This window comes from Eurosta solidaginis, chromosome 3 (genome assembly GCF_040869045.1).
Source record: "Eurosta solidaginis isolate ZX-2024a chromosome 3, ASM4086904v1, whole genome shotgun sequence".
Taxonomy (NCBI): Eukaryota; Metazoa; Arthropoda; class Insecta; order Diptera; family Tephritidae; genus Eurosta; species Eurosta solidaginis.
In genome coordinates this window covers 194,226,489-194,241,234 of record NC_090321.1, presented here as the reverse complement: position 1 = coordinate 194,241,234, position 14,746 = coordinate 194,226,489, and the positions used below count along the sequence as shown (strand labels likewise).

Here is a 14,746-nt window from a genome sequence, read left to right as displayed (position 1 = left end):
AGCAGGAGATACCTACAACTGTTCTAAAAGGTGAAGCTTCTAGACCTTAGGATAAATAGTCGAACGAGGCAACAGAGAGTATAAAAGCAGCGCAAGCTGAGGAATAACCAATCAGTTTGGGTTTAAACATGCTATTAGTTTTAAAATATAATAGTGAAGTACTACTCCCAAGATAGTCTAAATAAAGACCATTTTGCAATATTGAATATTGGAGTTATTTATTCGACAGTTCAGCGATTCGAACGTTAGCAGAAGGTTTAAAATACGCGGCATTTCCCATTTATAATATTGAAATTATTCATTGAAATGAGCACTATCATTTAAGAAAGCCTAAGCAAACTATTTATAAAAAGCTTTTTTTACAATGTTTTATAAGTTTACATTTACAAGCTTTTTGGCAACGAGCTGTTTTGTTTATTTGACGTTTCTAAACAATTTGTAAACAAGAAATCAACGTTTTTTAAGCTTAGTGTTTATTTGAGAAAACTTTTTATCAACTAACATTACGTTTACGTTGGTTTTTGGGGGGAGTATTCGATAATGTTCCCACGTACTCGATACCTAAGATGGTACTTGTACGAGGTAGTTCACTACGAAAAATACTCGGTACAACACTAGTTTGAGCTTTAAGCAGTAAACATTCCACGCGTTAATTGTATGCTCAAAATTTGTGCACCACTTTCCTTATACACACATACTACTACATAAAATGTTGCATTTGTATTTGAAGCTGTGCTGGCTTGCTGCACCACTCATCTAGGGCGGCAAACGATATATTGATGTTTCCGAAACGTCGATGTCTTGTTAGAAACTGACATTTCTCCCAAACATATATTCCTCTAAATTATGTTTTAAAGTTATTTGCTTTGACAACACATACATGCCAAGTTTTGGTTTCCGAATATCCATCCATCCATATATCTATCTCGAATCCTTTATATCATTACAAACAACCATTATCCCATCAAAGTTATGTTCAAGTTGGGCATACAAATACATACATAATTCTGTGTGTGTTCGCAACTTCATAGAAAGCATGAATATAATGTTACGAATTTCGCTGAACTGTCGAAGAAATAACTTCAATAATCAGTACTGCAAAATGGGCTTTATTTATACTGCTTTGGGAGTAGTACTTCACAATTATACTTCACAACTAATAGCATGTTTAAATCAAACTGTTTAGTTATTCCCCAGCTTTCGGTGCTTTTATACTCTCTGTTGACTCGTTCGCATATTTCTCTTGAGGTCTAGACTTTTCATGGATATGCAGGTACAGTTGTACCTCATACTTGGTTATTTAGCAACGAAGAATATTCTACACACATAACCCTTGAAGCAAAGAGTAGTCATCAGCTAAGAGCAGAAGTTGTTACTCATACATAGACAACAAACTAATTAGTACTAATATTGGCCACAATACGATGAGCTCAGATTGAACAAATAAGATCTTACTGAGTTCTACCAATTTTGAAAATTCGTTGAGAAAGGTTGTTGTAATCTTTATTTTAGCTGGGAGGCACTTTGTGTTCATCAAACAGTCCAACTTTTCTGGCAACCTTGGTATTTTTAAGAAAATTCACTTCGATCAGTACATCTGAATATACTTATAGTTCACCACGTCTGAGTAATTTTTTTATTTCCACTTTAAGATGAATGGGTCACAAGAAGCCTTTGGCCAAGTTCAAACAAATCTGAAAGAGTTATCTTTTTGCCGCCCAAGAAAATATTTTTCCTTATCAAAGCTTAACATTTAATACTAACATTTCAACTCTTAACCGTGAGTCCTTCCATAGTTTCTTAAAATAATAATAATAATAATAATACCCCCAGAACCACGCCCTGAGAAAGGACAAAGGACACCACCTGGGCAAGCCAAGAAGGCAAAAAGAAAAGGCAAGCCCAGAAACAGACGGGCCGCACCGCCGAAGAAGTTGCCCAGGCTGTTAGGAAAGCTGCTGGCGGGGAAATAACGGGGCAGGTCCGTGTGTCTATTTTCTCGGCAAACCAGCGTGAACAGAAGATGGCAGCATTTAAAGTGGACGAAGCTGTTGGCGTCCTTTTACTAGCCAAGGACAAGAACTGTATCGGCTGGCTGCAATGCAGGCTTAGACAGAGGGTAAACGTGCAGCGATGCTTCAGGTGTCTAGGCTACGGACACCAAAAAGCAGACTGCAAAGGCCCTGATAGAAGCAGTGCTTGCTGGAAATGCGGACAGAGTGGCCACCAGGCCTCGGCCTGCACGGAAACTCCAAAGTGCTTTTTATGCCAGTCAGAGAAGGTCGACCACCTTCCCGGGTCTGGAGCATGCAGCACCTTCAGGGAGGCACTCGCTGCCGCAAAGGCCAAACAGGCGCGCAAGTGACCAGGTTCATCCAAGGCAACCTGAACCGAAGCAGGTTAGCCGATAGTCTGCTGGACCAATTGGTTCTTGAAAGCAGAGCCAGCTATGCCATCATCAGCGAACCTTATAGAGTCAGGAGTGACTGGCACGTAGACTCAACAGGTGCTGCTGCGATCTGGATCCTAGACGCTGGCGTCCACGTACGACGCCGTGTTGTCGGAAACGGCTACGTACGCGTAACAGTGGCGCACACCACACTAGTGAGCTGCTTCCTGTCCCCAAACGATCCAATTCAAGGGTTTAAAGATAAGCTGGAACTACTCGAAGACGATTTCCGTGAGCACACCGGTAACGTGGTCGTCGCTGGAGATTTCAATGCTAGGGCTGTTGAGTGGGGAATGCCCCAGACTAACTCCAGAGGAAGGCTAGTGCTAGAAATGGCTGCCCGACTCGGATTGGTCATTCTGAATACCGGCACGACCCCGACATATCGGCGACCAGGCTTTGGACACTCTATCCCTGATATTCCATTAGTATCGGAAAACCTGCTGTCAAAGGCGGCTGGATGGAGGGTGATGGAGGATCTCACGGGTAGTGACCATAACTACATCACCTTCCATCTTAATGACTCAGGGCAAAGTCGGACAGAGAGACCGCCCCGTATGAAAACAAAATGGGACGCCTCTAAGGTTGACGCTGCAAAGTTCTCCGCTGTTGTACAAGCGAGCGCACGACAGATAGTCGACAGTGCCGAAGCGGCGAACGCTACGGTAGAAGCCACCATGCGTTGCCCGAATAACGCATGCAAGACCTCAATGCCACGAAAAGGGCCTAGGAGAGGTAAAAAACAAATGCACTGGTGGAGTAACGAAATCGCCGAACTACGCAGGGTATGCCACAGAAAGCGAAGGCTGGCAACCCACGCACGCAGCAGGCCTGACGCGCTAGATCATGCGGAGGCATACAAAAGAGCAAAAAAGGTTCTCTGTGCCGCCATAAAGCAAAGCAAACTTGATAGCTGGAAAAAGCTTTGCAAAGAAGTTGATCGTGATCCTGGGGGACAAGGGTATAAAATAGTAATGGGAAAATTCCGCCCACCGAACCAAACGATGGATGAGGGAAAGATGCGAAGTATAGTAGATGCTCTGTTCCTCACTCGCACAAGCAGAGAGGGTGACCACGTCACCCACGAAGGCCACGACGTGCAGCCGTTCAGTGAAGGTGAGCTAAAAGCGGGCCTACACAGAATGAAGCCTGGTAAAGCGCCAGGACCGGATAGGATACCAGCTGAAGCAATAAGACTGGCTGCTAAGAGCAGTCCTGAGTTGCTGTTGCACATGTATAACAAATGCCTGGAAGCCAGGATCTTTCCTACAAGGTGGAAGACAGCGCACTTCGTGCTAATCCCGAAAGGCAAGGGAGACCCGAACTCCCCGTCGTCTTTTCGACCATTATGCATGCTCTACAGGGCCGGGAAAATGATGAAAAGCCTCCTTAACCAACGGCTGATAGCAGCCATTGACGATGGAGGTGGTCTGTCCCATCGGCAGCATGGGTTCCGGAAAGGTCACTCCACAATAGATGCCATAGCCGAGGTTATAAATGCGGTAAGGAAAGCCGAAACCGCGTGCCACCAAGTTAGGCCGGTTGTCTTACTGGTCACGCTGGACGTGAAAAATGCCTTCAATTCCGTCAGGTGGGACGATATGCTCGATGCGCTGAAACACTCTTTCAAGGTACCTCCTTATCTACTAGCCATATTAGGGGACTACCTAAAAGATCGCTGGCTCACGTACGAAATAAACCAAGGTCAGAGAAAGGTGAGGATAACAGGCGGAGCAGCCCAGGGATCGGTGCTAGGTCCCGACCTCTGGAATGCTTCGTATGACAGCCTCCTTCGTTTGCACATCCCAGAGAGTGCTTTTCTTGTCGCTTTCGCAGACGACGTGGCTGCCGTAATTACAGCACGGAACTGCGAGCTGGCGCAGCTTAAATTAAACCAAGTAATGCGCAGTGTAAATAGATGGATGAGTGACCATGGAATTCAGCTCGCGACAGCGAAAACTGAGATCGTAATCCTCACGAAGAGACGAATTCCCACCATTACGAATATGATGGTTGGAGAACAACAAGTACAAACACGCAGCTCCACGAAATACCTTGGGCTGAGGCTAGATAGCAAACTAACCTTCTCGGAACACTTTCAAGGAGCATGTGAGAAAACGGCACGGACCATAGGATACTTAAGTCGATTAATGGCAAACACAGGCGGGCCAAGGCCATGTATAAGAAAGCTGCTTGCTTCCGCTTCGGATTCTATACTCTTGTACGGTGCAGAAATTTGGGCGGATGCAATGAAATTCCGAAAGTATCGAGCAGCTATTACTTCTGTCCAACGCAGAGGGGCGCTACGAATTGCCTCAGCTTACCGCACGGTAGCCGCAGACGCAGTTCTTGTTATTGCGGGAACCATACCGATACATCTTCTCGCTGAGGAGAGGAAATCAATTTACCACCTCCGAGGAGAAGTACGTAGAGATGTTGCTGCCGCGCAGGCACGAAAAGATTCTATCCGACGCTGGCAACAGAAATGGAGCTGCAGCACTACAGGCAAGTGGACCAGGGAACTGATTCCCGAGCTGGAGCCATGGTTAGAACGGCCACATGGAGAGGTCGACTTCTACCTGACACAGTTTTTAAGTGGTCACGGCTACTTGCGGGAATACCTCCATAGGATGGGCAAGGTTGAAAATCCGAATTGCTTATACTGTGGGCTCATAGACGACGTACGCCACACCTTTTTCGAATGCGATCACTTCGCACAGCAACGAAGAAGAGTGGAAGTAACACTAGGCGACCTATCCCCGGGCAGTGTCATCCGTAAAATGACCTGCGGAAATGACAGATGGGACATGGTCAGCAGATATGCAAGGAATATTCTCCTCGCTAAACGGCAAGATGGTTGCTTAGCCCAATAACGTGAGAGTAGCCAAAGAGCTCAGGTAGCGCGCTTCCGTGCCCGAAGTTATGCTAAACGCGGTCCCAGGTGCGGAAAATGCGCGGGCCGTGGGAGGTTAGGTTTTAGTGGCTAGACCATGAAGAAAAAGAAAGGGAGTCCTACACTCGGAGAGGCTCGCTGCTACAGAGAGTAGCACCGAGGCTTAACAACCAGGTTAGTGCATAAAGCATTTCCTCCTTCCACGTAACAAAAAAAAAAAAACATGTTGCATGAACACGTAGCAACTACCTGGTGTCTTCAGAAAAAATTTAACAGAGTGGTGGAAAGAGAAATTATGGAGTTTCCAAGAGCTGGTTTGAAATGTCACTTATTGTATAAGGACCAATATTCCTTAGGAATATTGCTTACATGGCCAAATGAAGCTTTGGGATGATTTTAACCTATAAATTCAAATAACTAAAAAGCAAACTAGACAGGCAGGTCGATAAGGTTGTTCAGAAAAATGTATATGTGCGATATCACCTTTTAGCAAAATGCCATAGTTACTTTGTTGCGAAATTTTCTGTTGTGCAGTGCAATTAAATTACTTTCATATATCGCTTGAAACCTGAAAAAACAAAGCCTTTTTCTCGACTGCCTTCAATAAAACTAAAAAACGTTTCGAATTTCAAAATTATTAATACCTAATTATGATAAATATAAATAGCGTTATTATTTTTGTTCGAGGTCATTGAAACTGAAATACAACCCTATGTGGCGCGCATTATTATGGCAAATTCTATTACTACCAGTGTTCTTCCAGCATTTCTTAGTTTATTTATTGGACCTTGGTCAGATAGACATGGACGTCGTCCAGTTCTTATAGCAACATTTTCAGGTAATTATAATAATTTATTCCCCCTTTTAGTTATTTGAATAATAATGATATACAAAATAATAATAAAAAAAAATTTTAAATATTTGCATAAATAGCGACCCTCATTGGACATCTTATAACAACAATTTTGGCAAGCATATCAACGGCGACTTCAGTTAATCCATGGTTCTATATAGTATCAAGTGCACCATTAGCATTAACAGGTGGTACGTGTGCATTGGCAACAATGGTCTATTGTTTGGTCTCCGATGTCACTGATGGGGCCAATAGAGCTAGACGGTAAATACCGATTTTGTGTTTGCATTAATTCTTATTGATTTTGTATAATTATTTATAGTTTATTCATTGTTGAAGGCGCAATGGGCATTGCATTGCTTCTTGGCAATTTAATGAGCAGCTATGTCCTCGCCCTAACTGGTACAATTGGTGTATTTGGAATTGCTACAGGCTTAGATTTATTTGCACTAATTTATTTGCTCATATTTGTACGTGAAAGTCTACAACTTGTACACGAACGAAAAAATGTAAGTTTAGTTTGTTACATTTTAGATCTGTCAAGTTTCAATAAAACATATACATACATATATTTGGTTTGTTTTCAAATTAGTCAAGAATACGTGAGTTTTTCAAATTTGATTTGATCAAGGATCTGATTCGCACTTTTGTCAAACGCCGCCCTCATTTTGACCGTGGTATTATTTGGTGTTTGGTGTTCGCATTAGTCGCTACAAGCTTTGTTATGCGTAAGTAAGAGATTATAGTTTTAATACGTACATATGTACATTAGGGTGGCCCTTATTTTCCAAAGTATTCCGATTCTCGATTTGGCCATCCAGAAATATTAAAATAGCCCTAAAATTTGTATGTGCAAAGGGCGAGTTTTAACATTTGCTTGCTCCACCCTTATTCATTTATTGTGGACGAAATTGTCTTTCATTACTTATCAATAACCTCTACAGATTTTGCTTTCAAACGCATTTGATATTTGATCGGCTATGCCGAAGACTTCATACCTTTCTTGGATGGGGCAGAACAATAATCTTATCCCATTAGTAATATCCAAATAATCGGCTGTATAAGATATGACATATATACGGATGTACATACTTAAGCGATTTTTAAGATACATATAAAATAAAAAACAAGTAGGTAGTTTGTGTGAGGATGCAAAGCTTCACGTTGTTTGTGGTCTGCATGAAATAGCTATGACCACGAATCACTTATCTTAACAATATATAACGTAAACGTAAGTATTTGCTTAAGCTTCTAGCTGTTCAAATAGTGTAGAAATTGCAAAAAGTTTCTTATTTGAACAATCGATTGTAGGGGGCATATGCTATATTTACGACCGATCTCTTCGAATTTTTCAGACAACAATATCTGCTATATACGAAAGCATGTGGTGAATACGCAATGTTCCTAATTCACATATTTCGTTAAACCGATTCATCATTTCAGAGCTATTGTTGTTTAAAAAAATGGCATCCGGCCACGGATCGTTTGTCACGATACGGTCCCTATTTTCATTTATATAATATTTTAGTCTGTAGATTTGTTATTAAACAACCGATTTCTAAAATTGTTGTCATTTTAAAAAAAAGGCAAGGAATTCAAAAAAGGAAAATAGCTTTGAGAAGTTGCAAACGATTCTAGGATAAAGGAATATAAACACTTGAAATGTTTAAAATTCGCAATCTTCAAAGACTTCAAGTTTCTTGCGCAACCTCCAAATCTTTATAGATTGGCATAAGACTTTGTATATATTCGTTTTCGCGCTTTCGCATTTTTCTAGGGGGTTAGATCGAAAATCCAAAATTTTTTTTCCATAGATAGAGCAAGCATCAAATATCAACTAACGGAAAATGCTGATTAAGTCAAACTTGTTTATATAATTAATCACAATTGAACATGTTTCGATGAATTATTGATTAGTTCCCCATTAATCGTATTTTGTTTCATCAAAACATTTTTAATTTGATTAATCGGAAATCATTAAAATCAAACATGAAAGAAAAGGGAAAAGTTACATAATCTTTTTGATTGTTAAGAAAAATAAATAACTAATGCGTTAATAGGTTAATTTAGTTTTTATGTAAAGAATTAATCGCATATCTCTAAAAAAATTATGGGAATTTAAAAATTCTGGAAAAGTTTAGTTACATCCTCTGACCACTACCTCCACAAATTAATCCGCCGATATGTTTTTAATGAATGGCTTACTTATCGAATAATAGTTTGGGTTCACTGCGCACCCTAATGTGGCTTTATTTCAAGTTTAGTGTTCGACACTTTGATGTCAGCTAACTGTTCGTTCACTGTCAGTGTAATAAGCGATGAGCAAGAAAATTTATGATATTGGCACAATGCAAGTAAATCTGGGACACATTTCATTCGTGAGGCGAGCGCCTACAGCGAAAGCGCAAACTTCTCAAACAGTTTATAATGGCTTTTATTCTAGTCAATTTACAAATTTGAGCTTGAAAAAGGATCAAAAGCTCGCTTTTCGATATTAACCGATCATCATTAGTTGACGCTTCGTGGCAAGTAGCACTATCTTTGCCTGTCTCCCGACAAAACTTACGACGTCGGCGTAACGGGCAGGAGCATAGATCTTCCGTAGAATTTTTCTATCGGGCACTCTTAATAGCCATCTCGACTTCTCTCGATACCGTCCATAATGTCGTGCCATACATCAGGACAGGCGTGGTCAGCGACTTGTAGAGTGATTTAATTTCTTGAGAGAGGTCTTTGCTTCTAAATTACATATTAATTCCAAAGTAGCACTTGTTGACAATAGTTTGCCGCCGTTTGATTTCTAAGCTAACATCGTTTTCGCTGTCAATGCTAACTCTCAGTCTCAAATTTATATCCGTCGACAAAGCAGCAAGCTGCTTCGTCCCGAGTCCTCCACCCTCTATGAAAAATCCGGTTGGTGTGACTTTGGTGTTGTAGAAGATAATTGTAGCAGTAGATCTAAACGGCAATGGGATAAGCTACTATAAGAGCATACAATTGCTGGCGGATTCCGATAATATTCAAATTATTGGCCCTAACAGGGGCGCCGCAAGTTCTGCCGGGGACTGAGTAGAAAATAAAATGATCTCTTTTATCCGTGTTTCTATCGACGAAACTGAAATAGTTGACGCGCGTACAAAAACACACAATCAACTCCCAGAAGATATATAAATTAGAATCACTGACTTCCACCTGCCAAAGAATCACACACACCCGTATACGAAACCACACTCAACCAACTCGTTTTACGCATACACGCGAACTGACTACCTCCTGCACGCCCCGGGCAAAGCAACATCAAAATTTCAATTAGAACTAAAATTTTTCTAACAGGGTTCGCCCCTCGGCAGTGTACGGCAAGCACAACGCGTGTATTTCTGCCATGAGAAGCTCTCTCTGAAAACTCATCTGCCTTGCAGATGCCGTTCGGTTTCGGCATAAAACAAGTAGGTCCCGTCCCGCCAATTTGTAGTAAAAATTAAAAGGAGCACGACGCAAATTGAAAGAGAAGCTCAGCCTAAAATTTCTTCGGAGGTTATCGCGCCTTAAATTTTTTATTTATTTTATTTTATTTATAAGCTATGACGAAATTTTTTAATTAGTTAATTTTTGTTTTTTGTAGAGGGTGAACAAAATGTGTTTTATTTGTTTACACGAAACAAGTTTAACCTCACTCTGCAGCAATTCACCATATTCAATTCTGCTTCAATTGGGATCAAAATGATTGGCTGCGGCATTATTTTGGTGTTATTACGAGTGGTGAGCTTTGTACAGATGTTTTTGTTTGTCGGCCTATTTTTGAAAAACTGAAATACCTAATAAAAATTTCTATTAACAGTTATTTAAAGCGCCCTTAACTGTGGTTGCAATATTGGGATTGGTCAGCTGTTTCATTGACAGTGTAATACGTTCAGCCGCACAGGAGTTTTGGCAATTATATTTCGCCGCTGTAATGGGTTTTATGGGTGGCATTAATACTCCTATGTTTCAATCAATCCTTGCAAATTTAGTAGAAGCAACTGAAATTGGTGAGTTGTTAGCATACATATCTGGAAAGTGTTTATTACACAATTTTAAATAAATGAAAATTTAAATGTCTAGGTAAAATTTATGCAGTCATTTCTTCACTACAAACAATTTCACCACTTGCATCTGCACCAGTTTACGCTGACATTTACACTGCCACATTGAAAACATATCCGGGTGCATTTTATATGTTGAGCGCTGGTATATATTTGATGTGTTTGCTACTCATTTTGTAAGTTTTTTTTAAACATTTACAAAAGCAAAATAATATTAACAAAAAATCTATTTAAATTCAGAGTCATGTATACCATGCAAGTACTTGGTGCTAGGGCAGCCAGAGCACAAACGGCAGCGAACGCAGCAGAATCAGTGGAATCACAATGAAGCTTTAATTTTAATTTCATATTTTAGTAAATGAGTCCTATATCTACACATATATACAATAAGGCAACTTGCAAATGCCTCGTTACTATGAAAATCTCATAAATAAAGAAAATTGCCATATGAATTGACGATATTTGCAAGGCATTTGCAAGTTTTCATGAGTCGCACATTTGTATTACATATGTGACCTCGAATCATCAGACGACCCTATTTTGCGAAAACAAGTATTCGAGAAAAAGTCGGTTAAAGATTTGAATTATCGTGTAGGGTGGTACCTCAGCTTGTACTTTAAATGCGATTTGTGAAAAATTTAAGAAGGATAGTAAACTGCGGTTTATTCCAATTATCAGTTAAATTTCCTATAAGAATCACTTAAAAAGTGAAAAACGGTATTTTCGCACAAATAGGGTCTTTTGGTGATTCCAGGTCCCATATGTTTTTAGCTTGTAATCAAGCGTGTGTGTTAGGGTGGGTCGATTTATTAACCGATATCGCACCATCGATTTTTCGACAGGATTTGGGATTTTTTTTTTAGTGGACAGCGGGTCATGAAAAAAACCTTAAAAATTAAAGTCGAAAACAAGTCAAAATAATTAAATTTCGCAGGCTCGAAAAATATTTTTTGGGTATGCGTAGAGGAACTTTTTTTCTGAGCCCAAATCGTATCGAAAAATCGATGGCGCGATATCGGTTAACTTTCGTCCATACAAATCGCCCCACCCAAGTGTGTGTATATGGGTGCTACCGCAGAAGTGTCAGCCAAAGCAAAAAAAGGTTAACGTTTGCCTAGGAAAATCTTATAGAAGCCAATCAAAAGCCGCATATGTTATCCTGTACGATACAAAACATTGATCCAGTTATTTGGCTAATATAGAAGATTTTAAAAATTAATCAAATATATTAAGTTACAAATATATATATATATATGTGACCTGGAATCATCAAACGACCCTATTGTGCTAAAAATACCGTTTTTCACTTTTTGAGTGATTCTAATATAAAATTTAACGCTCTTTCAAGTGGAAGAAGCCGCAGTTTTCTAAATTTCTTAGTTTTTTCACAAATCGCATTTAAAGCCAAATCGGACCACAAATACGATTTTTGTGAATATCTCGATCCTTATGCCACCTAGCGGCGATTTTTTTCTTATTATTGCATTGTCATCGAGTTCTGAACTATATTCCAAGTTTCAAGCTTGTAGCTATCGTGAAGTTACCTAAATTTTAATTACAAAATTCGTTTACAACGGCCGGCCGCTACACAGAGTTAAGCTAAACAAAAACTTTAACGCGTTTTTCTCGAAAACTCGTTTTCGCACAATATGGTCGCTTCATGATTCCAGGTCACATATGTATTTTTTATAAGGTATAACAACGTCCATAATATAAATATGAACAAAGTAAAATATTTAGATTATTTAAAAATTTGCTTAAAATGTACCGGTTGAAGCTTGAGACGTTTTCAAAATAATTGATGTTTTGCAAGCGTTCGGACGCGATGGTTTTATCTGCTTATAATGTGCTCTTCGAGAAGCATTAAAGTTGTAACGATGTTGAACGTCCGAATATTTATAGAACATGTCTTCTTAATTCTTTGACCAACAAAAAACAACGCTTTGGAGATATAAGTTTTGCAGTTATAATCCTTGTATATTCCTTTATTTACCACTCCTCCAACATTTTCATGCAGCATAAACCATTTCGTTAAATTCTATGAAGATATGAGGTACGTTTTCGAAAAGTCCGGTCGCTATAAAGTACCTATGTATGTATGTATAGCTTTGGGCAAATATTTGTAAATGGTTTGGATAGAGGTCTAAGGATATCGTTTATATCAAAAGAGAATTTTCTGATCCAATGCCTGCTATAGTTTTTATACTCAAAAAAGTGTGCCAGGATGAAACGTCCGTAACGTTGGAAACACCCATATGTAATATTATGTGATATATGTAATTGTATATATGTAAATATTGATACCAATATGTGTATTACTGTTTTATGTAACAGTTAAAGAATCGAATAAATTGTAAATATTACGAAGAAGTGTGAACCGAATGTTGAACGGAACAAGGAAGAAGAGCAGCCAAGGTTTGTTTTTTGTAATTGGGAAGAGATTTCGTCTCCAAATGCTGTCGTTCACGGCAGTGAATGAGTTTTCACTGGGAAGTGTTTCTAATTGTAAAAGCGTTATTCCAATCTTTCGATATTATTTTGCCCGAGACTTTAACCATGTTATTTGGTGTTATAGGCGGGACAATACCACGGCAGCCATAGTGCAACGTATAAAAGCTCAAAGGCTACATTGGTAAGGTCATGTTATGCGAATGGATGAACACGCTCCGGCTAAGAAAGTATTCCCATCGGCATCCGTATTCGGAAAGAGAGCAAGTGGAGACTCCCACTGAGTTGAGAGAGGCAGGTAGAGTTGAAGGCTTGATCTCAATTTTTGCATGCATTTTTGACATGATTAATGGATACCTCGATATAGTGCAAACGTAGTCGATACCAAAGAAGGTACTTGTACGAGTTAATCGACTACGAAAAATAATCGGTACTTGGGCAAGGTGCTCGAGTATGCCGTCGTAGTTATTCGTATTGGAACAACACTACTGTTACCTCATTTTCAATATTTTCTTAGCCATAAGGATAAGTTACTCATACGCGCCGGTCAACGCACATGCGGGAGGAGTTGTCATTTTTGTGCAAAAAACTCGAAAATTGAAAAAATCTGGCATCGAATTACGTATTCCGTGATTGAATTGGCAATCGTATGAAAAAACACTACGTTAATAATTGTACAAGTCAATTTTGGTATTATGAGATATGCACATTCGGATCGACTCTTTGTTTGTCATAGATTATGCTAGTTTGTCATAGATTTATGCTAGATTGTAATAGAAGCTAAATAAATTTGTAGAAAAATAATGTATAACTTGTGGAAATCTCGAAAAAATTCAATAAAGAGAAGTTTATTTTGACAATTGAGTCAAGTGCCAATCTATATATCATCATTCATTACACAGGCCTGCAAGGCTTTTTTGTTTCGGATCAGGAAGTCATTTCTGACGTATTTCTGCGTGCTGAGTCCGAATCCGTCCTCAGATTTGTTCCAGCATGTCAGGTTTTTGAGATATCCTAACCTATTTTTAGCATTTCTTGAGTTTATATTTTAATAATAGGAAATTTTTTTGTGCAAATATACTCATAGTATCTTTGAGAACAACTCTTTCCCCACAAAACCCATTTTCGAACGCCTTGATTCGATTTTTTCCCCCCGAGATATGGTAAATTCAAATTGGGGTCTGTTTTCGAAGTCACATATCATGAGGTGGCCGCTAACACTTTGGGTCACGTATTTTTCTTGCAATTGGTTTTTCACGACAACTTGTATCTAGAGATTTTCGGTTTTGCTGATTACAAATTCGCTATAAAATTATCAAATTTCAAAATGGCGGAGCCAATATGGCGGACGAAAATTTTGAAAAACTTTCAACTTTCTTCAAAAAAGGGATCTGACTTGCCTTACTATATGTCATCCAGCATGCTGAAACCGAATCCGGAGCTCACATAACCTCATCGCGTCAGGTTTTTCCCAACCTCAAAAAAGAGGCTCAAAATTTTAAATTTCAATATAAATCCAAACAAAACCCCATAATCATATATCCAATCAATCCTTAACCCCATAACCCTAAACCATATACTAATAAATCCAAAACCCATAAACCCAAAACTCAAAACCCATAAACCCAAAACATATATGTTTTGGATTTTTCTGTTTTAACATTTTTTTGTATATTTAAAGATTTTTTTGTGTTAATTGTGTTTTAATTTTTTTTTTCATTTTTTTTCCAGATTTTTTGGGTTTGAATATTTTAGTTTTTAATGTAATTTTTTTTATATGGTTTCTCATTTGTCATTTTTTTCTTGTTTCGTTATTATCTGTGGTATTTTTTTTTTTTTTTGCTGAAAACTGCGAGATTGTGATACACGTTTAAAATTTATTTTTTGATCGCGTTTTAAAGACCAGCAATAGTCGGCTAACATATTTGTATTACATCGTCCTTGATACCTACGCTCAACTTCCTTCAAATCTTGATGGGCACGCTCACCCTGCTCTTCACTCAAATCTCCACAATTCGGAG

The 14,746-nt window shown here is 39.0% G+C and overlaps 1 protein-coding gene across 6 annotated transcripts in view; it reads left to right on the top strand.

Moving 5' to 3' along the window:
• Positions 1-12,647, top strand: part of LOC137244838 (probable peptidoglycan muropeptide transporter SLC46) — a 35,707-nt gene extending 23,060 nt beyond the window's left edge. For 5 of the 6 annotated variants that reach the window (XM_067774438.1, XM_067774440.1, XM_067774439.1 and 2 more), the window contains 8 exons: positions 6,030-6,180; positions 6,276-6,459; positions 6,518-6,704; positions 6,788-6,923; positions 9,818-9,954; positions 10,034-10,223; positions 10,297-10,453; positions 10,518-12,647. In XM_067774438.1, the coding sequence (XP_067630539.1) occupies positions 6,030-6,180; positions 6,276-6,459; positions 6,518-6,704; positions 6,788-6,923; positions 9,818-9,954; positions 10,034-10,223; positions 10,297-10,453; positions 10,518-10,605 (1,230 nt within the window). In that variant the 3' untranslated portion in view covers positions 10,606-12,647. Of the gene's footprint in view, positions 1-6,009; positions 6,181-6,275; positions 6,460-6,517; positions 6,705-6,787; positions 6,924-9,817; positions 9,955-10,033; positions 10,224-10,296; positions 10,454-10,517 lie in introns of all 6 variants that reach the window. The other variant, XM_067774443.1, reaches the window with a different exon arrangement.
• The last annotated feature ends 2,099 nt before the right edge of the window (positions 12,648-14,746 follow it).